The sequence below is a fragment of the Akebia trifoliata genome, chromosome 3, assembly GCF_017979445.1.
Source record: "Akebia trifoliata isolate Shusen 1 chromosome 3, ASM1797944v1, whole genome shotgun sequence".
NCBI lineage: Eukaryota > Viridiplantae > Streptophyta > Magnoliopsida > Ranunculales > Lardizabalaceae > Akebia > Akebia trifoliata.
This window is the reverse complement of record NC_141377.1, coordinates 41,947,740-41,972,504: the sequence shown is the minus strand read 5'-3', so window position 1 is coordinate 41,972,504 and position 24,765 is coordinate 41,947,740. Positions and strand designations below refer to the sequence as shown.

The 24,765-nt window shown below is 33.7% G+C and overlaps 1 protein-coding gene across 3 annotated transcripts; it reads right to left on the bottom strand.

Moving 5' to 3' along the window:
- Positions 1-1,029: 1,029 nt before the first annotated feature.
- On the bottom strand, positions 1,030-14,560 carry LOC147407060 (transducin family protein / WD-40 repeat family protein). Of its 3 annotated transcripts, XR_015176691.1 has the most exons (11): positions 14,333-14,560; positions 7,962-8,028; positions 6,935-7,188; positions 5,258-5,876; positions 4,476-5,153; positions 3,470-3,910; positions 3,134-3,328; positions 1,957-2,013; positions 1,637-1,699; positions 1,361-1,549; positions 1,030-1,276 (listed from the first exon to the last, which is right to left on the bottom strand). XR_015176691.1 is itself a non-coding variant. In XM_086435454.1 (10 exons), exons 1-10 carry the CDS (start codon positions 14,401-14,403, stop codon positions 1,466-1,468), a joined length of 2,529 nt encoding a protein of 842 aa, XP_086291580.1. In that variant the 5' UTR covers positions 14,404-14,560; the 3' UTR covers positions 1,030-1,465. The 3 variants fall into 3 exon arrangements, 2 of the variants coding, with proteins under 2 accessions (XP_086291580.1, XP_086291581.1); XM_086435454.1 differs by having other exon boundaries at positions 1,030-1,549; XM_086435455.1 differs by having other exon boundaries at positions 1,030-1,549; positions 4,476-5,141; positions 14,333-14,559.
- Positions 14,561-24,765: the final 10,205 nt, after the last annotated feature.

Sequence of the window (24,765 nt, the reverse complement as noted above, 5' to 3'; positions counted from 1 at the left end):
AAAATGCATCTATCATTATGTGCACATCCCACGTCAGACTTGTGAGAATCGCAGTAAATACTGTGTCATTCCAGCATTTTCCATAAGCTAATTAGGTGTCTGATGTAAAATTATTATTATTATTATTTTATTTTTTTTAGATAGGCAAAAGTGATTATTGGTCAATAATTAGGTGAGTAGATTTGATTGTGAAATCAACACTCTTAAAAGATTTTAGAAAAATGCTGGAATGACTGATTCTCACAAGTCTGACGTGGGATGTGCACATAACAATAGATGTGTTTTCTCGCGATACGAGTAAAAACCATCTATGGTTATATATGTATCTCCACGTCAGAATTGTGAGAATCACAGTAAACCCTGTGTCACCCCAGCACAACTCTTTTGATTTTAACCAACTTAGCAAAGCTGGTTATTTTGGGGTCTTTAATATGCTTGTCGATGCTATCAAATCTCTCCAATGAAAAGAGCTTCAGAAATTAATGTGCTCAAAATAGTCAGTCATATATAGTCCTATATGACCATCCCTACTTAATGCTGAACGAGAGAGAGAGTTACCAAACATGAATCTTACGCGGTAAACTACTGACCCTAACAAAGAGTCAAGATCAAAGAAAACAGATCAGTGGCGCACACAAGGAGGTGGAGCCAAGTATCAAATGGGCCCCACCTAAGTGATACCTACTCAGTCAAAAAGAAGAGCCCGATGATCATGATCATCGCCCCCACTGAACTCTCCCGACAGATACAATGGGCACCCTAGATTTCAAAGGTTACAAACTATAATTCAATTATATGATATAGCAGTACAAATTTAAATGGAGATAGTTATACTTCATTTTCACATTCAAAATTTCAAACTCATGTAAAATAAGTCAAAACCCTGAATAAATCATTAATGATATTGCATTTAGAAGCCCATCGACTCTGCAAATGAAATTGAATTGGCAACATAAATTGAATTGTACAACAGAGTAGCTTTAACTTAGGTAAAACAGTCAACATATCAATAGATAAATTCACACCTCAGAAGATAAAAGAATCATCATATGCAGCAGAAGACAGATTATTACTAGTCATACTTGGCATTCCGGTATCCACTGAAAACGAAGCATGTTTCAAATTACATATAGCTCATTTGTAATGAAGCAAAATCCCAAATCCAGATACATACATTTTCTATGAAACCCTTGGCCTTGACAGAGTAGCACTAGCACCAATATGAGAGACATTCCAATATTAATAATCACCAATGTCACTCATTATGGGATATCAGCTGATCACAAATGAAATCAAAAGGTTGGAATACAATAAACAAAACCATAGTCTTAGACGCTAATCAAATACATTATGTACTTACAGACTAATGCCCCCATGTCTGGTCTGATGCTCTGGTCTCCTCTATTTTAATACTTTTGATACATATAACTACATATATGTTTCTATACACGCGAAGATGCATACATCAACCTCCCATACCATGGGAAGGACGAGAGAGTGGACAGTAAGTATGCCCTTCTTCATAGTCTCTGGATGCCATTAAGTTGATCTGCCAATGGGCGCAGAAAAACTTAGCCATCCCACAGAAAAATCAAAAGAGTCAACAATGCTAATAAAGAATAGGAAAGAAAGATACCTTAACGAGCTCAGACTTTGAGCTGGGGCGCATATATGCTGCTAGGACGCTCATGTGGAAATCCTGGGTTCCAAAATAAAAGCAAATTTTGTTGAGATCTTAACTGACCATGTAAAGATCACCTAAAGTACTCAAAAAAGCTAGTCAACCATCTTCATTATGATGAGGGAAGACATGGTCTCTACGAGATAAAAACTTCTCCATATGCAAAACAAGAGAAACCACCACATGAAGCAAGAAAGCACAAAATGATTTTATAAGAAATTTTTTGAAATTGTTGCAACTAGTTGTGACCCTAGATAATAGAACACAGCACTCACCCTGAAAGGATCACCCCTCAAAGACTGCACAAACATAGAATTCCCAGAGCCCTTAATCTACAAAAGAACAGAAAGTAATTCCATCAGTGATTTTCAAAAGTATAAATATGATAGTCGATGAAGTCATAAAATGGAAAATTTCTTTGAAGAATCCAAATTCTGATGCACAATAACACATTTGAGAAAATCCTTGAGAGAGATTTTTTAGTGTGCATGCTTATTTTCTTTTGCTTAGGAGTTTTTTTTCCAAACTGATTCTCAAGGCTAATTTCAGTTTCATGGGTATCATTCTTGGATTCTTCCCCTATTCTGTTTTTGTTTCTGCTTTGCATCAAAAGGTCTCCATGCTGGTCAGCTGTGTGCATCCGACAAAAGCCTACAATATGAGTAGGAGTTTAGTGCCACTATGCTTTTTTTTTTTGGGATAATCAAGCTGTTCTTTTCATTTGGTCCCTGATCTGAGACGGGAGTTTCTTGCAGTCACACAATAATGAGCATGTCGAACAATGTAGCAAACATGAGTAAGACAATGAACTCCTCAAATTCAAAATTTGGCCACCCATTTGTACAGTTAAACTGTAACAGTAAAACTATCATTATTATTTTGGCATATATGTAAAAAAAAAAAATTATGGATAAGACAGATGTTAAAAATATCATCATCACCGGGGCCAAATCCAGCTCCTCGAAGCCACGTTTAATGTAAAATGATACACGTAGTTCTGTGAAAGCATTTGTTTTCTAATAGTTAATAGAAAAGCATGTCACGCACATACAAAAATATCCAACTACAACATGGCAATCAACAAATTCAGCGAACAAGGGGCTGCCCGATTAATTCACCAAATTAATTGGCGAATCGTTGAATTGAAGAAAAAAAAAGTATCTTTTTTTCCTTTTTTCTAGTCAACTGAATCATCTCTGACCTCTGCCTCTCTCCATCTCTCAAAATCCTAATTCTATAACACAACTATTTTATTGCTTAAAAACACCATTTTTATAATCCCCGAGTTTTCCCATTTTTTTCTGAATTAAGCTGAACCAACTCCTTGCTGAATGTTGCCAAATCCGAACTTGGTTACCATGAATGTGGCACACTTATTAACTTATTCAATGCATCATGTTACACAAGAATCGGGACAAACAAAGAAGAAATTGCATTGAAGGGCTAAGTTACCTCCAAGGAAACATCCCTAAGCCTTCTTCCAGTTTGAGCACAACAAATACGAACAACATGTTCATCACAACTCCCACTGATGACATAGTCCCTTCCGTTCATGTAATATGAACGAGTGTAATTGTGAGCACTTCCTGTTGAAGCTATCTGAAATTTCGTATGGACCCTCCCATCCACAGATAGAAGTTGTTTAACCTGTGCAATTTTTCCTGTTAGCCTCAGGTAAAATATCAATTAAGGTACATTGTAGCTTTATAATAGTAATTTATAGTACACAGTTTATAGACTGTAGTTACCATCAAGGTTTAAAATCTCATTTTGAAATGTAAAGAATACCTCATTGTCAACAGCTGATGCAAGAAGATAGTGGTCATCAGGAGAAAAGCACACCATCACATTTCCTCTTGAACTTGAAGCTGTAAAGCAGGGCCTTACTGGTTTTTGCCTCAAGTCCCACATCTTGACATCCCGATCAAACGATGAAGTAGCAAATATGGAGGGGGAATGATGGGAAAACTTAACAACATTTATGTGCCCTCGGTGCATATCAGTGAAAACCTGTAATCGCTTTCCGCTGCCTATGTCATATAGAGCCACATTTTTTGAGTACCCACTAACAATAAAATTTTCATCCGTTGAATTAACATGAACAGATGTCAATTGCTCAAAATCATCAAATGTAACAGTATCTGCACTGCAATATCTTTCTGAAACTGTCGGCAGCATTTGACAAATATCATATAATTTCAAGGAACCATTGTCGGTTCCTGCAATGAGCTGAAATGTAAAACAATAAGTGTAGAAATTTTAAGGTTGGGAAGGGATTAAAAAAAATGTAGAAAGCAAATGTTTTGAACATGCAACAATTGGTTAAATCTACAATCACAGAAATATAGAAGGTAAGTATAGTCCATGAGAAAAATACCAGGTCATTTATGGGAAGGAAAGGTCATGCCCAACCATGATATCTGCTTAAAGTTGAAAATAACATCTCCCCCCAATAAAACTTATTAATTTGTTATATAGATATATCCTACAACAATAAGGCATCTAAAGGATCTGCCCATGGTTTAAAATATTGGAATGTATTGGTATTGGCCAAGACCAATACGAAACATTGACCCCAAGAAATTGAATGTATCGGAATGTATCGGTTTGTATCAAATGTATTGGCTGATACAGCATCGGTTTTTTCATTAACTGAAACATTCAATCAATATGATATTTTAAACCATGGATCCACCAATACTGAAAATTACAACCACAACGTAAATTTAATAGATGATGAAAGAAAAAAGAATAATCTAATGCTCTTGATATAATTCATGTGGTAATTCTATACCTTTGATGGATGTCGTTTAAGCCAACAAAGCCCTAGAACACTGTTCAATGTTCCCATAGATGGGAGATAACCAACTAGTTTCCCATTTTCATGATTGACAACAACTATTTCACCATCCAATGTTCCAAAAACCATGAGACTAGAGTTAGTCGGATGATACTCAAATTGCCGTGGACGAAAGCTCTTACTATCTTCCCTTTTAAGCTTAGACACCGGATGAAGGAGCGGCCATGCAAAAGAACCCACTTTAGCAGCACAAATTGACCTGGAAAAGTAACATTGACTTTTTCTAAAAGGATAAGCCTGCTCTAGATTGGGAGATTTTCTCAAGTGACCAATTGCGTCTCCCGTTTCACGTCGGCGCAAAATACTAACAAGACTCTCTTTGCATTGTCGGTTGTATGGCAAATACTCATAATATTGCGAAAAGATAAGTTTGGCCATATCCCTGTCAGTGTTTTTAATGGGTGAATTGTCCAAAACTTTCAAACGAGGCAATGAAGTTATCATGAACTCTCTATAGTGTTTCTCAAAGCAAATGGGAGAAGGATGATGTGATATATACTTCTTTAGAGCAATATAAGTAGCATCTGTAGTTCGCCTTAAGTTAAATGCATCGACCAAAGCCCTTCTTTCTTCTTCATTAAGAAGTATGCTAGAAGAAACCTGCAAAACAGACTACCAAATCCATCAATCAAAAGTTACACAACCACTTAAAATCTTACTGTTGAAATCATCCACCACATCAATATCTGGATTACTACTGCAATACAGGTCTTTACCTCATTTTCCTGCTCGGTCTGTCTACCCAACTCTGGAAGAACATTAGCCAATAACTCCTGAAACCCTATTCTTTGCTGGTTAATTGAAAAGTCCACTTCGCCATCATCTGATGATTCTTCAGTTGTATTTTCAAGTGACTCATGACTTGTAATAAAGCCATCAACAAAGTACAAGTTCCTAAATGCCTCTTCTCTGTCGGAGTTTTGAGAATTTTGAAATACGAGACCCTCACCAGAAACAGATGGTGGATACATGTCCAGATGACCCGAGCCAACCTCGTCAGAAACAAGAGGATTTTCTTTCTCAGTGGTTGATGCAGGACATGGCCCAGTACCACTGCAACACAAACAATTCTGAAAACGGAGTTCAACTAAAGCAGGGAGTTTTGATAGTGCTGCACTGGTTGTCCAGAGATTAGAAACTCGTGTTTCACACATGGAGAGACGCGTCAGATTTGGCATGCAAGAAAAGCAATTTTCCTGGAAACTAGTAAGTGAAATACTAAAATCCAGATAAAGGGTGTGCAACTGCATGAACTTCCCACTCATGTTCAGCTTCCGGATATGAGAAGACCTTAAGTTTAAGACTTGACACTTCAAGCCACCCGAGGAAAGATCACTATGAATGAAATAGAAACAATGATGTTAATAGAAAATTGTGTGAGAAAAACACTAGCAAATCAGAATTAGATTAGCCATGATAGACATGCCACCTTCAACCACAGAAAAAAAAAATGTAAGGAACTCTCTCCATGGGCATCTCTTGCAAAGAACCTGTAACTAATAAAATGTAAAGACCGAAATATTGGATGATTAGAAAAACAAGCAATACACAGAGGTGAAAATGAAGGACCACAATATTCTTCTAGCTCCTGATACTATTGGAGATTTCCAAAATCTTCAACTTTCTATACTCAAGAAAATTGTCCCATCTAATCTAAAAATTTATCCAACTTCTCTTTCACGTAGATTATTTCCATTCTACTCAAGGCAAGGATAAGATAATAAAAATCCATTCATGCAATCTTACAATCTGACTCGATCTTCTTGCTTTTTGCTAGTCTGATTAATAAAATTTGCACCTAAAAAAAAAGAGAAAACTTATAATCTTACTTACAAATCAGTCCCACGTCCAACCAAATCATGTCATTAGTGAAATATTGAGAAAGATCTGATAAATGAAAAAGAAAAGGTGCACCAAGGCAAGGAAATGCCATAAGAACCACTGGTCATATTGGTTAGGGAAAGGAAGATGGTGCAACCAAATGAAACAACTATGCCTTTGTGATTGCAAATTGATGAAAGTTTGAATCCCCTAAAAAAGAAAAAAGGAGGATTTATTTATCTTTTTGATACTTTGGTCAACTGTAGCCTTATTGTTTAAATGGCAGAATGGGCTAACCAAAGTTGTTCGCTGTCTGCTATTCCTAATATTTCTAGTGCTTGAGAAGTCTTCTCTTGTCTCAGTTGTCCCATTTGGTCCTTTGAATTGCAGATAAAGAGAAGTTAACATGAAAAAACACTATAATACTTTCAAAATCATAAGAGAAACACAATATAGGTAGAAATACGACTAAGCCATTTCACATAACATATTATTCTTGTATCAGAACACAGAAAATGTAGGATGGAAAGCAAATAAAAAAAATTCAGGGAGGATGTTTAGCTACTATGTACCGCAAAAAGTCCTTGCCAAATGACAAATCATGGAGATCAACAACTCGAAGCTTCTGATTGACAGCTCGCATCAAAGACAAAACGTATTCTCCATTCAAGACACAAGGTGATTCATGAAGTATATCAACTGCGTCAATCTCAGAGAAGTCAATTGCTGAGAATGTATCGATAAGCGGAGGAAAATCAATATCTTTCAATTGGTCCAAGAAGACTTGTAAGGTACATAGCTCGTCAAGAGATTTTCGAAGCTTGGCCTGATTAATAGGGAAGAACATGATCATCAAAAATTCAGTTCTCAATGTTTTCAACAAAAATTGATTATGAGATGCTCAACTCTCAAGGAAGAGTCAAAAGCCTTAAGTACAATAGCTGGTAATTTCTAACAAGATACAGATTGACATGACAGAAACATGTTTAATAAAGTAGAACAAAACGAAGTACTGCTTTTCTAGATTTGATAAGAGAATTGCACATTAAGTTCAAAATTTATCAAAAACACCGAGGATGTCATATCTTAAAGTAAATGCCAGCTAAAATAGGTACAGAATAATTTAAAACATTTGGAAGCAATCAATACAACATTTGGATGATCTCAGCCTATACAATATAATAGCAAGTATGGCATAACTCCAGAAAGGATTCCTCCTCAGACTCAAAAATAACTTAATAAAAGATTTTACACTAGAAGATGATGTTAGAAGATGGCTGACCTTTCAGTCACTGCAGATAGACATCTATCCATTCATTCATTGACTCAAATTCATTAATCACAAAATTTGCATAGTTGTATAACAGATGATGATTGATAAACAAACAGATGTTACTAACTCAAAAGTTTAAATCTTCACCTCTCAATCATTTATAAGTGATAATTTCCAAACTAAAAATCATCAATGAAGATAGCCAGTAAGAAGTCATCTCCTGTGGATCTTTATCATTACTGATAATTGAAAAGGCGTTCAAATCCTATCACAAACCTGAGATAGACATTGAAAATAATAGACAATGCCAAGTAATGAAGAACAACCTTAGAGAAACCTGACAAAATTACGATGTGGGGTTGCACCTCTTGCCTCTTGCAAAAATAAAGATACCTAGCAACAACAACAAAAAATCTGTAGTTAATGAAACCAAAAAGAAAAAGACCCACGCACAAACAAACTGAAAAGGATTTTATACTACCAGTTCTTTGAAATTTTGACACTATTGTACATAATCCACAAATCAAGAAACTCCAACATCATTGGAAAACAGAAAAATATGTAAACTATAAATCCTACCAAATTGAGATAGGAATGGCATGTAATAATCTCATATTTTTTAATTCACACACTAACTTATTGAGGAGAATGTTTCTTATAGAATTAGAGCTATATGATTAAAGTGGTGGAGTGCTTCTAGAGTGTTATATGACTAATGCATCCCAATCAAATTAACAGGAAAATTTTATAAGACAACATTAAGAGCAGCTATACTTTATTGAGTTGAATGTCAGGCGATCAAGCATAGTAGGGATGGGATGCTAAGATAGATGACTTGAAACACTAAGAAGGAAAAAATTAGAAATGAACGCATTCATGGAAATGTAGAAGTAACCCTCCAACAGGTGATAAACTAAGAGAAAGTCGATTGAGATGGTTTGATCATATTCAACGAAGGTCAATTACTGTCTCAGTTAAAAGAAACATGTGAGTCGAAGGTTCTAAAAGAACGACAAGAAGACCCAAAAGAATGTGGATTGAGGTAATGAAAGCGGATATCAACACATGTAGAATAACAAAAGACATGGCTCTAAATAAATCGAATGGAGAAACAACATTCATTCAGCCAACCCCTTCTTAGGATATGGCTTTGACAATGACAATGAATGACTTAGTTAAAAAATGGTTCTTCTTGATAACCTTTTCATTAGAATGTCACAATCATCATTATCCTCAAAGATTTATTGGCTAAACGAATCTTGTTCTTCCATTCCACTCTCTCCATACATATCTACTAAATTGTATATTTTATGACCATCATCAATTCTTTTTTTTCTTTTTTTTGATAGGTAAATGCTTGATTAGTGGTTAGTGACAGGTAATATGGTTAGTGGTTAGCATAAGAAGTATGGGTTCAAGGAGATTTGAACCTAGGACATGGGAACAACTCTCCACACGTCTTACCTATTAGCTAAGTGGCAGTTCTTGACCATCATCAATCATTACTCTCATACAATATTCTAACTTGATATGTTTTAAACTCCAATGGAAAATTGAGCTTAAGCTTATCTAAATTGCATTTCAATTATTAAGACAAGAGACAGTTAAAGAAGATGAACATTGAAAATTTTATCAAATTTATAAAGTTAAACAAATCAACATTCTGCTTTTGTCTTAAGAAGAACTAAAATATTTTAAAAATACAACTCTTGACATATGGAATAAATCGTATGGATGTGCTGGCCTATCGGGTTTGCAAGGGTTGGTGTGCCACTTCGTATCAAAGTCAGACACACAAACATGTGTCCATGTCATTGTTACATAGCTCCCAACATATAAGCCCGACTCTTATGCATGAAGTGCTACATCTATTTCTTGGAATATATAGAATGTATATCAAATCTCGTGAAGATGATCATTACGTAGCCACCAGGACTTTCAATTAAAGTAAAAGCAGCTATAATAAGCCTTGATTGAGCAAGTAAAAAGATAGGGTAACCATTAGGTGTTCAAACCTGACGAGAAGATCAAGTGCACACTGATGCCCTCAAACAGTGACCAATTCACTCTTTACCATCATTAAACTATAAACCAAGGGAATTTTCCGAGAGTATACAAAATTATTCATATAGAAATTACTTGACATGCTTTTGAACTCACTAACAGGTGATTTATTACACAATTGCACATTAAGATTACAATGCAAACACTCAACTATATGTACACAAAACATGCCTTCTTGTCTAGGTGATTGACATGTATCATCCCATTTAGGAGAGTATGGGTTCAATTTCACTGAGAAAGTATCCCAGGGCAGCAGTAATGCCATGGTTGAAATTTCCCTTTCTCCTATGGGTATTAGATTGCCTAGCCAACTGATCCAGTGGTCCTAGAATTTGCATACAAATTAGAAGAAAGAAAAGTTGCAAAACATCTCCTATCTATCCATTTCACGAAAAAATGAAAAGTGAGGCTTTGGACGAATCCATTTCCAGAAAATAGCTCTTGTAATGTTGTATGAATCAAATTGAACATATCGTAACATTCACAAAGAATGTTCATAATGAGTAGAAATTTTTTCAATAACATCCAAAAGAATGTATGTGTGTATATATATATATATGGGAAATGTTCAGCACCCTAAGTTTTACCACACACTTTAACAAACGTTTTTTGTCCTACATGGGTTAGAAGTTTTGGAATGAGTTGATTTTTGGTGAGGATGATCTCTATGATTAGAAGATCATCCTCCCCAAAAATCAGCCCATTCCGAAATGTTTAGCCCCATGTTTACACGTTGAAAAATCGTGGACCGTCCATTTTTTGTAAATCAATTTTGATGGGGTTAGAAGTTTTGGAATGAGCTGATTTTTGGTGAGGATGATCTCCTCACCATAGAGATCATCCTCACCAAAAATCAGCTCATTCCGAAACTTCTAACCCATGTAAGACAAAACGCGTTTGTTAAAGTGTGTGGTAAAACTAAGGGTGGCGAACGGGACCCTATATATATATAACTACTAAGTCCATAATATAATGGCAAGGTTTGTACAAGCATTTACGTATAACATATAAGAAAGCTATTTTGAACTCACACTTACATAAAAAACAGAACCTTCTTCTCTCAAGGAAAGTTCAAAATCATGTATTATGCCCTCATCATCAAACTAAAGTAGTTATCGTCTCTCATCAACAATCTCAATTCTTTCAAATTGTGCATGAAACACAGTCCTTCACACGCGTGTTAGGTGCTGTTGGGTATTTCATAAAACACCACTTATTTTGTTTTCATAGTGTTTATATAAATAGAAGGAGTGAGAAAGATTTAAAGTTTAGGAAAATAAAAAATGAATTGGAGTCTAGGCCTGTCAATGGATAGTCAAAAATTCGAATTCGGATATCATTTTGATATTCGAATGCTCAACGGATTCAGATTCGGATGTTGATCTATCGAATCCGATAATATTCAATCCGAAATATAATAATTATATAATATATTTTTTATTAATATAAGAGATATTATATATTTAATTTTAACTCCCTCTTTCTCTTTACTTCTGCACAAAGTAAATAGAAATTAGATATTAAATGTTTGCTTTTTCTTTACTTCTTCAAGTCATGATCTCCTCTTAGGGTTCGGGCACGAGAGTTGCAAATAAGAGAAACTCCGATTGAAATCAAGGAAGTTTCGGTGATGCACCATCCTAGGTAGGTCATCTCTCTCTCTCTCTCTCTCTCTCTCTCTCTCTCTATGATGTGTGCGTTTCTCAAGCGACAGATTGACTCAGCTTAAACTTATGAATCCAATCAAGAAATCCATTGAGATCTAATCCTTACAAAAGAATCAAATGGAAGAATAGATCAGTTTTTAGTGTTTGAAGGTTGATGAGGAAGAAGATATTCTTGAGATGGACGCCATTACAGAAGAGCTCAGAATCAAAGAAGCGAGAGAGAAATTTCAAAAAAAATCAAGGGTTTTTTTTTTCCTTTTATACAGACATTCGAATTCGAATAGGATATTATCGGATATCCGATAATTGAATCGGATTCAAATTCAGATAGTGATTCTGAATATCCGTCAGATTCGGATATCAAAGAAATATTTCGGATTCGAATTCGGATATAGACAAATCCGATTCGATTAGTATCCGTTGACAGGTCTATTGGAGTCATTGTTTTAATAAAAAATGTCCCATGTTTATTTATACAGATCAATAAGATTTGAATCTTAGTAGGATTTTTTGAACACCATTTGTGCCCTCAATGTCGTGCACTCCGAGGTCCTTTCGGAACATAGTGGAAGGTTGGCTACACATAGGGCGGAGTTTTTCTGCTTTAAGAGAAAGCTTTGGAGCATCACTCTGTTTGCAATTTGATGGAAAATTTGGAAGGAGAGAAATCTTAGGACCTTTGTGGGGAAAGAGTCCTCGGTTCAAGGCATTATTTCTTCTATTCTAAGGACTATCTTTTTGTGGAGTAAGGTTTTTGATGAGTCAAAGGGGGTTTATTTTGAAGATTTCATAACCAAGTGGGATTGGGTGTGTAACATTGTTGTTTAGCCAGTTATTGTTCTTGGTGTGTCTTGGTCACTTTGTGTATTTGTGTATCTTTTCTTTCTTTTCCTTGCTTATTCTTAGTTTCATGGTCTCCTCAACCATGCTATCAATAAAGATCTTTGATTTATCAAATATATATATATATATATATATATATATATATATATATATATATATATATATATATATATATCAAGAAGTTCATGATGTGATTGACATGTGAATTCTTTGTGCATTATACCATTTTTTTAAACTCTAATAGCCTATAAAAAATTTTAAAAATCCAAAGCACAACCCTCTCTAATCACCCTCCTCAAGCACCCTTTACTTCGACCAAAGTTTATTTCAGAACACACCAGTTCCTCAAATTATCAACAATTGGGTGACAAACACACAATTGACTTGTCTCCTATAACATAGATTAGATGTGCTCCATACTTGAATTCCATTCAAAATTTTGATATAGTACAAGTAAGTAAACTTTTTGGAGTGGAGCACTTTGGTTGGGAGAATAGGGGTACACGACTTTCTTTTGGTTGTGGGGTTTGGAAAGGGACCCTCAAAGTTCTTCTAGAATTCCGCAATCGTATTAGTTTGCAATAGGATCGGAGACAAGAGTTCGCTTTTGCGAAGATATTTGATGTGGGGAGACTACTCTCATGGCGAGGTTTCCATAGTTAGCTCTTTTATTTACAAAGAAAGGTTTACTGGTGTGTTCCTTTTTAATCAAGCTAGGGATTCAAGAGGTTGGGACCTTGGGTTTAAAAGAAATTTTAATGATTGGGAAGTGGAAGGGGTGACTTTGCTACAACAATGCCTTGAAGGTGTAAGGACTTCCTCTATGTTGAGAGACAACCGACGTTGGGTGGATAATCATTCAGGGATCTTCTCAGTTAACTCCTTTTACTAGTCGTTGGTGGTTGTAGAGTCCAATTTTCCGTTAAAGGAAGTTTGGGACCAGAAAGTTCCTTCAAAGGTTGCCTTCTTCATTTGGTGAGGAAGACCCTGACTATGGACCGCTTATGCCAAGGGGGGTGCATGGACCCAATGTTTACTTACTTTGCCTAGGAGCTGAGGAATCCATTGACCACCTACTCCTTCATTGTGTGTCCTCAAGACAGATTTGGAGTTTTTTTCCTGGGAAGGTTTGGTGTGGAGGGTTGTCTTCCTACTTCTGTCTTGGCTTTGTTCCATTCTTGAAACGAATGGGGTAGCTCTTTTGGGGATGCTAAGAGAATGCTTTGGAGGCTCACCCCCTTTGCAATTTGCCGGGTGATTAGGAAAAGAAAGGAATAGTAGGAGTTTCAAAGGAAAAGGAGTGGATTCCTCTGTGGTGTCCTTTTCTGTCCTTTCTTGTATTTTCTTTTGATCAAAGTTGTTCTTGGAGTTCAGGGGGGTGTTATTTGTTGATTTTGTTTCTAGATGGGATTGGGTGTATAGTATTTCTTATCCCTAAGTTCGGACTTTCTATCATTTAATTGGTCTTCTCGACCACTTCTTCAATAAATTTCGTTACCTATCAAAAAAAAAAAAAAGTAAACTTGCTTCCCATTATATTTCAACAAGGATACAACAAAGCACTTTTAATAATCAGACTCCAAAGAATGAAAAGAGGGAAGATGGGTCTGGTGTCCCCTAGTCATGGAATCAATTTTTCTCGTCTAACTTGGCTAATTAAAGACTCATTTCACACCAAATTTCAGGAATTCGCCCTCAAACAATAAGAATAGACGAGCAGACCACAGAGGTGGAGTCACTCCAAGTCTCCAGCTATACGTTTCCAAAAATAAATAAAAAATAGACATGCAACATCAAATTCAGAAATTCCAGATCAATTGAAGCTCATCATTTTCACACACACAAAAAATCAGGAATTCAGTTTTTTTTTTTAATGAAATTGGGTGAAGAGATCATCATGCTGATGATTTCACTCCAACTAGTCATTAAATCCCCAAAAAGAAAAAGACATGCATCAACAAATTTACATCATCAACCATGAATTTTTTTTTTTTAAATAAAGACAACAACAGAACTAGTTTTCTATAAATAAAAAAAATCAAATAGAGATTAAAACAAGAGAGAAAACAGAATTCATGGACAAATACACTTATAGAGAAGGAGAATCCAAGAGGAAGAAATACCTAGCTTCTAAGCTAGAGAGATCTACACTCATGATGCTTATTCTCTCTTCACCGACAACGGTTTGGATCATCAAACAGAGCCCCTGTGTGTGAGAGAGAGATAGAGAGAAAGAGAGTTGCAGAGATTAAATTTGGCTCATCAAACAGAGCCCTTGTGAGAGAGAGTTGCAGAGATTAAATTTGGCTTCATTGTATGATCGTATCTGAGAATTGAAGGCACTTTTCAGACTTACAGAAACGGATAAGCACAAGTGTCCGTATCATCGTATATTTTATGAGTCTTGCTGGGGTGACACAACGGTGACAAAATGATGTGGTGTCGCACACCTTACCATAGATGCTTTTCCGCGAGATACGAGTAAAAAACATCTACAGTTATGTGTGCGCCACCACATCATTTTTGCCACCTTTGTGTCTCTGTTTGTGTCATTCGAGCATTTTTCATATTTTATACTTATTTGTGTAGTAAAAAGGAGCGCAAAGCGCTTGCGAAAGCAATCCTCCACCTTCCGCTACCTGTCGATATTAATTAGAGTTCAACTAAGCTTACCAACTTAGTAAGGATTTCACCCTTGCTAAGGGTCCTTGGGATCACCTGTAGGATCCAAAAACATGATTTGATGCTTCAAGGTTGTTGAGGATAAAATTGTATGAACTTTGAAAAGAAAAAAAAAACAAGTTCCAAAAAAATATACCTTTCACTGTTGAATTTCAATTTTATGTTTGGGAGTCGTGTGAAAATATGATAATCATCCATATTCAAAATCTTCGATCAGACTCAAAAGAAAAGAAAAATATTGAATTTTTCCTTTTTATCAGAATTTTTCAATGAAATTTAGAGGGCCGTGGCGTTGGATTGCTAATATGAAAATCCATTTGTGAAAACACCCTTAGTAAGCCTAAAATCTTACTATGTCAGTAAAGAAAGTGTTTCTCTATTAATTAATATATAATTAAAAAGAATTTGACTAACCTGACTAAATTTGTAAGATTTTGAATCTTACTAAGCATCTTGAGCTCACATTGTGGCATCCAAAAACACATAATCTAATGCCACATGGATGTGAGTAAAAATTATAAAAACTAAAAAAATTATTTTTCACCATCAAATTTTTAATGTTAAATATGAAAATTTGGTAACCATCCATTTTCAACACCTCGAATAAAGATAATTTTTATTTTTTCATCTAATACTAATTTTTCCATGAAATCTAAAAGACTTTAGTGTTTAACTCTGAATGTCATAATCTAGTGGACCCAAGGACCCTTAGTAAGATTTGAAATGTTATTAAGATGGTAAGGAAAGTGTTTTACAATTAAAAGCGTGAAGTGGGAGTGTTTTAAAACGGAAACGAACCGGTCCGACCGGGTTTTTTTAATAGAATCAATTCAAGTAGCGAACCATTGATTTTGTGAATTTTATGGTGATCCAAAATCCAATTTTTTTCGGTCTGAGTTTGATGCTTAACTACTCGCATAAGAAGCTCTGAGAAACTCTCTTCACATATTTCGTCGAAAACTTGGTGGCTAATGTCTCCTCGAATTGAAGGCTGACCTTTCAGTGGATATAGATGAACACTCAACAATTCGTGGTGTTGTAATCAAGTTTTGATCTGGCAATTATTTGGGCGAGTTGGTTGATTCCGATAAATTTGTAAATAAAAAAGAGAAAAATGGGGGAGAATTTTATGGGGGATGAGCAGAAAAGATAATGAGCAAAGATGAATTTTTATTGTAATAAGTGATTTTCGGAAAAATAAATAAATAAATAAAATTTGTCATTTTTTCTACCCAATCATTTTTTTTCAATGAATTTTCTTTAAGTTTTGCCAATATTCGATGAACTTTGTAATTGATTGGTGTAAGATGCAACATTTTGAAGGGTGTCCATTTAAACTCTCACCCGCCAAGTCGTATTGTCTTCGATACAATTGTTGAAGATGTCCAATTTAAGTCCACATCCTCTAATCTTAAGGTGAAAGAAGCGTTCTACAATAGATTTTTTTCAAATCTCAGGATATGCAAACCGAATCTAATCTATTTCATTTCACTCTTAATTTGAAGCTAACCCAATCTGATCCGAACACAAGCCTTAGAAGGAAAACATGGACTCCAATAGGCCATATCTGGTAAATCTAAAAACCCAGGCCAACCACAACCCATATAACCAAATGTTTTCTTGGGCCTTTCTAAAGAAAACGTACCCAGAGGAAGTGGGCTCAAAGAGAGCTTTGAAGGCCTGCCAGTTTCACATAATTGAAGTAACCATTTCCTTTGCACGACACCTCCATGATTTGGTGAATATTTGAGATATCCTAGTGTTTTCAAGCCGATGACCCTACTTGACTTTGGTCTTTTCTTATAGTAAAAAGTATAAAAATCCTTGAATTTTCTTTGCGAAACCAATCTTCAACTTCTTAGTATCACAATGATGGTGAGGGAATTGAGAAAAAACTTAGGCACCCTTGGATGATGACATGTGTCACCTCATGCCAGAGCTAGACATAATAGTTCAAGAGTTCCAATCTACATGTCTCCAAGGTTGTACTTCGATCAGTCAGGATACAAAGGGCAATATGATGTTTCCTCGGGAGCTCAGTAATACTTCAGGCGATTAGGTCAACTCAAATCCTAAAAATTTAGAGGAATGATATATTCATTGATACGATGTGCAAGATTTGCACATATGTGTAAGGGATTAAGGATAACTCCAGATAGGTAAATTACCATAGCCTTTGAGATCAAATTAGGAAAGATGATCAAGAAAGGATAATATTTGTTATAAATAGAACCAACACACCCACAAAAGAGGTATGGAATACATTATGATCTTGGACACTATTTCTCATTTTTGTAATCTAATTTCATCGTCGGAGTGATTGTAGCACAGGGGTAATTATTCAACCGAAGTTCAGGGGCAAGTCGTCAATTTGAAAACAAGGGGAAGTATATTCAATGTTGTTAGGGCCAAACTATGTGACACTCTTTAGGATTTGTTGATTCTTCAAAAGTTTTTTCTAAACCAAATTTAGCATTCCTAACCACTGGATGCCTGTATTTTCCATCAAGGGTTTGCAATCATTAACCCTTGATAATAATGAAAATTTGCTAATTATCTATATAATAAAATATAACTGTTGATCCAATTTCCTTTATCTCTTGCATAAAAAAGATTGAGATTTAACTCTTTACAAATCTCGAGAAAATTTTTATCCATTATTTATTTTCTATTCTTTTTCTTTCTAAGAATGTCTTTCCATCTTTATTATTTTTCCTCTTTTAACATTATTGTCATTCCTTTACCATCCCCTTTTTAATACTATCCCTCCAATTTTATTGTCTTTTCTCTTCTACTCCTTTAATTTTAACGAAAAAGTTCATGCTTGTTGACACGGATAAACTTTAATCATTAATAAGTTGCAAGTTGATTTTTATTGTGAATACCAAATTGATAGATTCATAAGTCACGACCAGTATAATTCAAACACAACGAAAATCAATATTATTGAATTGATGTTTAAGAATTCATTCAAAAACAATTTTGACAAAACAAAATAGAGTAATATGATAATTCTTACACAACTTGAATCGATAAAAAACTGGTTCAAAATTTTAAATATAGTTATGAAAAAATGCAGGAAAGAGATTACATTTTATCGTAATTTTTTTTATTAAAAAAAAAAGGTTTTATTATTATTATTATTATTATTATAGATATTAGTATAATTGGACGTGCAACTATTAAAAAAAATGTTTTAAAATTTATAATAAAAACAAGTAAAACAATATCTAAAATCAAATTTAAAACCAAACACCATAGCATCTGAAATTGTACTCAATAATCATTAAAAAAAATCAAATCAAAGCTAAAATAAAAAAGAATCAACCTCCAATCTACAATCTTCCTCTTCTTTGTTGTAAGGTTGGGTTTCCTTCAACCTATGGAACAAATTAAAGGAACTTTACAGATTAAATAACTTGAAGATAGTCTGATTTTGTGAGAAAAATCAAGGTCTTTCCAAATTGAAGATGAGAGAAATTAAGTCATTTAAATTTAGTCTATATAAAAAGATCAAGGTCAAGGGGGTATCTCCTTAGTTTCAAACACAAGGTTATCTCAAATATTCACCAAAACTTGGAGGAGTATCTCTAAATCACATTATTTTTTTAATTAATCCCTATTTTAGTAAGCGCAGGGGCAACATAATTTGAGCTTTCTTAGAGATATCTGACCTTTTACCGTAGTTAACTTTAATAAGAACGTTAACCTAACCAAAGTTGAACAAAATCAAAGGAAGACCAGTTTTGTCGGTTTCTTTGTAACCGTTTCAGGTCCAAGTGTCTCTAACCACGTTCGCGACGTACGGCCATCACCACAACGACCAAAGCACACATAGAGATCTGAAACTGATATGACACGTGGACTTCAAGATTGAAATATAAACGGTCTTGATCGCTTCGACAACAGACAAGTTAAGATGCGATATGTAGTTGTTCTCTCTGTTTTGGCCCCAGATATGGTGGGAGATTCTGTTGAGATCTTGTGTTGACTTAGCTTAGACTAGTTAGTTGGTATAGCTGGTCTCCATTTATTAAAAAAATAGTTGATCTCAGCTAACACGACAAAAAAAATCCAACTAAGCGAACATGAATGCTGGTAGAGAGAATCGTGGAATTAATCGATTAAAGCTCTGATTTAGTATTTTTATTTAAAGGGGTCCACTTTGTTTAGTTCAGAAACGCGTTTTCTACTTTGATGATTCATCAAGAATCTGCTTTTTGAATATAAAAGTGTTAAAGCCCTTCATACAACTTGTCTAATTAATCTTTTAATGACTACTGCTTGTAAGATAAGGTTATTGGATGGTATGGGCCACCAACATGTCCAAGTATCATATTTGGGTTTGGTGGCATAAATCTTATTTGGCTCGTTAATACTACAATGGATCATGTTTTAGATTAGAATAGGTTCGTTGATCTCTCACTTTTTTTTTTTTTTTTTAACTTTGTATCCGAACCTTCGTTTGACGAGTGGGATTGGGTGAGTCAGGACTTGGACCAAGGCATATGGGTCCTTCCTCTGAGCATGTGTAATGGACGTACATCACATACAACAAGTAAGTGAGGGTACGTCCTTACGAATGGTCTCGAGGAGTCACTGCTCAAATTGGGTATCAAAAACACAACCTATGAACTCTTACCACTTATTGGATTCGAAATTGCCATTGATAAGTTGACATAATTAAAAATAAAATTTGTCGTAATCTAGAGATGATTGAAATCATCTATTATTTAAAATATGAGGAATAATTTGACTCTCCATCATCTACTCCTTTTGTAAATCAATTTGTGTCCATATGGTGAATCAATGGTCTCTTACAAGGATTGACATTGTGGGACAAATCTCAGAAACTGATGATAGTTTCATAAATCTCTCCCATATTTTTTATATTAAATCAACTCATGTCATTTTTTTATTTTTTTATTTTTCCTTTAGAGTTTTGAACTTAAGGGTCACTTTTCTTGAGAATTCATAGAAATATCTTCTTATTCTAATTGAATGATTGATTATCAACATCAACATTGTAGGCTATGACAACACACACACACACTCTCTCTCTCTCTCTCTCTCCAAATGTCCAAGTTATCTCAAACCACTTTTCCTTTTACTAAAATTATTGCTAAATTTTAAGTAATACATCAAAAAAAATTTATTATTTATTTCCAACTTTCTTAAGTTTACTATAATCCGCATAAGATCATTATCTCTATTGTATGTGTTTCTTGAGATTCCACGAATCACCTTCATAAAACAAGTCTGGCTTTGAAGCAGTCAGGCCATTTCAAAATTTTGAAGGAACATAATACGTAACTTTTTGTGTTTATTTGAAGCCCTTATTTTTTTTTAATGTTTGGGATACCTCTATGGAGACGTCACGTATCATCCTATGGAAGGGGATCTATCAAAATTTTGAAGTGGGATACCCTCTTCAAAGTGTTTTCCCCACAAAACAGGTACTAGTGGATTGTCTAATATTTAAATTAGATATTTTGAGGTTATTTAAAGATAACTGCTATTGTTACCCCCAACTTTTACTTATTACATCTCAAATACAAATAAAGAAAATAAGTGAATGGTTGAGAATAAGAAAAGCTGGTGTGCCAATAGAAGTTCTTTTTAATTTTTTTAGAGAGCCACCATTGACACCCCAACTTTTACTTAATACACCTCAATTAAAAATAAAGAAAATAAGTAAATGATTGATAATAAGTAAAAGTTGGGGTGCCAATAGAAATTCTCTCTTTTGTTTTTGTTAGATTTCTATTTTTCGGATTTAGAATTTTATAGGAGCCTAATCATAATTATTGTTTGAACAAGTGTTATAATGTTGATATAGTAATTTGAGTCAAACCTTTGCAATGTTTGAAGAGTGTGTTTTAATCTTTAATTGAGGTGTGATTAATAATTTAAGAAATTGAGGTTTAATAAGTAAAATTTAAACGAGTGTTATAAATGCAACTTCTTCTTCTTTTTGGGTTAGATTTCTATTTTCTGGATTTAAGATTTTATACGAGTCTAATCATAATTATGAACAACTAGTAAAATTGTTTAAACGAGTGTTATAAATGTTAGTAATGTTGAGATTATAATTTGAACCAAATCTTTTGTAATATTTGAAGAGTGTATTTAATCTTTAAATGGGGGTGTGATAAATAATTTAAGAAATCAAAGTGTTATAAATAAAAGTTGAGATGCCAATAAGAGCTCTCTTATATTATAAGCTTGTTTCTATATTTGGGCTGTCAAATACACTTTTTTTTTTTTTAAGTAATAGTGTTGTGTTCTGGGCGAGTCTTCACTCTTAAGCCTTAAGGGATCAAATTTGTGCTCCCTATCTACTTTAGTATTGTAGGCGTGACCTGGTACCAAATATTAGTTTTGTATTTAATTAAAGGGAGGGGCACTTATGAGGTGAAAAAGTTTGAATTAAATTTCTAGGGTCCCTATATTTTATGCTCTTTTAGATTTAATAATGAATAAATTACCTAGGCAAATCCTCAAAACAAGTACATATATTTGAAATAGAACTCCTATCTGTCCATGGATCTAGGGTTTAAAATGGTCTAGGTTTAAGTGGGGTGATCATAAAACCTTTTGTAATAAAAGTACATAATAGGCATCAACGTTACAATAATTGCAGGATTGTTGAAGTGCCAAGTTTAAAAATATCTTAAGGTTTCTAACAAATAAAATATATAAAAAAAAGACGTAAAATGCCTTTGAATAGTGAATGTTAGTTCAATATCTCTATCAAACATTTATTTTTCCTTGGTATGAAAGTCATATTCAATTATAAACTGGTCTTTTTTCGTATCTTTTTCTTTAATCTATCCCATCACCACTTATGATCTCGTCATAAAATCTTATCTTTCACAACTTATAAAATCAATAATATTTCACGAACATAAATCAATTTTATTAACTAAATTCTACTTTACTTAAACGGCAATCGTGATTTTACTCTGCTTCATAACTCAGTTATATTTTCACAGATAATATCCAATTAGCTAAAGCTAAATTATTATTGACTGATACTATAATTTATCATTAATAAATATTTAATATACTTTAACAAATAAAATACTATTATACATACAAGTTTTATATGAATTTTGTAACTACAAAAATATTTTAATTGTGTAAAATTACATTATTATAGACGCAAAAAAACATCAAGATTTATTGAAGAAAAATAAAAAAAAAAACATATTTTATAAAGTGGATGGGGGTCTTTCCATACACTTTTCATCTTAGATGGGATATGTACGAATTAAAAGAAGAATAATGCTGAAGTGATCTCAAGTTGAAGCCTTGTATCGCACTTAATGATTGAAAGTGGATAGGAATCATATATGATTTTTATCGAGATACGATGGAAAAGCATATATGATTCCTATTTACTTTCACATCATGAAGTACGACATGAGGTTTCGACTTGAATGTCACTCCAACACGAATCTTAAAAGAATCTCACCCATCTCATCAAATTAGTTGCAATGTACCATATGGTGAGGTTTCTTTGTTGATATGCTTTGTGTACTAGAATCATCCACTCGTGATCAATAATTTTTAAACAGTCTTGATGATATTCTTTGGATCTTCCAAGCCCCCCTGGAATATGACTCCCGAAGGTGCATGTTGAATGATAAAGGATTAAGTTATGAAATTATCTTCGTACACTTTTGTTCCTACTATATTATTCACCAAAGAAGAGTGCTACATACTTCAACTTGGGTATCGGGGATGAAATGAGGAGTAGGAGACCCATTAACCAATGGAAAATAATGGGGAAATAATACAAATGATGATTAAGCTTTTGGTAATGGTAGAATTATGCAATCCATTAGATGTCTAATCACAAGAAGGCTCCCTAATGTGTTTATTCATAATCTATCTCAAGAATTTTACAAGGATATTAAAAATAAAATATACACTATTACAAGAAAATGGTTTTATACTTTCATCTTGGATTAAACTCTTACTTGATAGAAATCCCAAGTCCGACCATACAGAAATCTTGATTTTTTCTTTTTTAAAACTTATAACTTGAAATAAAAGAAATTAAATCTTGAGTAAATGCAAACTAGACCTAAGATTTGGTGATGGACATTTGTTCCATTGGATATATTAATCTAATGATCTATGACTGATCAATTAGGGGAATGCATGTGTTGCTTAATTAACATCTTCACCTTTTACTCAAAAAGGTAGTTTATAAGTGGGGAAATACTACAATAGTAATTTTGACAAGCAAAATAACCAAAACGATTAATATCACCAAAGGCATGTTTTTGTCATGTATAATAGAGATCATGCAATGTTCGTTTATAACATACAGATGAGTCATGATAATTTGACTCAAATACATGGATTTTACGTGATTGACATGACAAGTATATAGAATGATAGATCTTTTTTTCTTCAAGAAACACAAAGAGAAAGATCTACAATTCTGAACCTTCGCCACGTCAATTGAATACAGATCGTGTATGTTTTTTTGAGTCATTTTATCATTAGTCACAATATCTATTTTTTTATTTGATAGAATTAGATCCACCGAAGTGAAAATCAATCCATTTTGTCAGTGCACATTAAAAAAAAAAAAAAAAACTAATGCGTCAACGGTCAAAGACGATCTACAAATTAATAGGATACCCTACCATAGGAGGAAGGACCTTATACATTTATCTACTTTACCAAAATTATTGAATCAGCCATTTTGGTATATATATATATCTTTTAAATATGATTATTTATCCAATTTTAACATTACTGTCGTTAAACTTCCATCAATTAATGTACATTTAAAAGCAAACCATATCAATCCTGTACCGTATAATATACAATCATTTATAGCAACCTTAGGTTTCTTAACTGTATCAATTAAATTCATAATTAACATAATTAAAAAGTAAAAATAAAAAATAAAAAAAATTATAAAATTATAAAAATACTTTCTGAAACGGCGCACACTGGTCTGGTGCCAATGCCCACGCTATCTCTTTATCTGGCTTTTGTCCAGTTTCTGTTTTAATTTAATTATTAAATAAACATAACCCCTCCACTTGTTGATGAATATTTGTAATACCCGTTATTTATAATTATGACATACACCCTTACCTCAATCTTCTCTCATATAGTGATACAAAATGATTTAAATACCCTCACTTTCAACCTCAAAATAATAACAGAAGTCCTCCATTTCTCGTTTCAAAACAACTAATCTTTATGCTCTGAGTTCTTGATATTTTATATTTTAAAATTTAAAATACCCCATCTTCTTACTTTCGGAGTATTTTAGTTGAAACAAGTAAAGCTTTAAGTTGAAGAAGAGGTAATAAAGTAAGAGTAATTTTTTGTTTCCAAGGTAGCATTATATGACAAAAAAGTCAAAATCAATGGAAAGAATTTCTTTCCTACCCACACGTTTTTAAGATTTCAAATCTTAAAAAAGGTCATTGAGCCCACATGAATTCTCACATCAACGATCTAACATCACATGCTTCTAAATTTCATGAAAAAATACAAATTCAAAACAAATATTCAATTTTTTAACTTGATACAATATGCTGAAAATAGATGATTATCAAAAATCTAAAACTAAAATTAAACGATGAAAAATATTTATTTTCTCTAAAACTCATAGAATTTTGTCATTTACAATTCTATGGTACTGGATCATGTTTTTAAATACCATAAAATGATGCAATATGATTTTTTTTAGAAAGAAAAATCCTGAATTTTTGATTGAGGTTGTTAGTCTTATTATCACTCTTTCAGGGAAGATATAGGTTAAGGGCGTATCAGTATTATTAGTTTGTCAACATAGGTGGTATCTAAAATATTCACCACAGATGGGGGAGTATCTCTA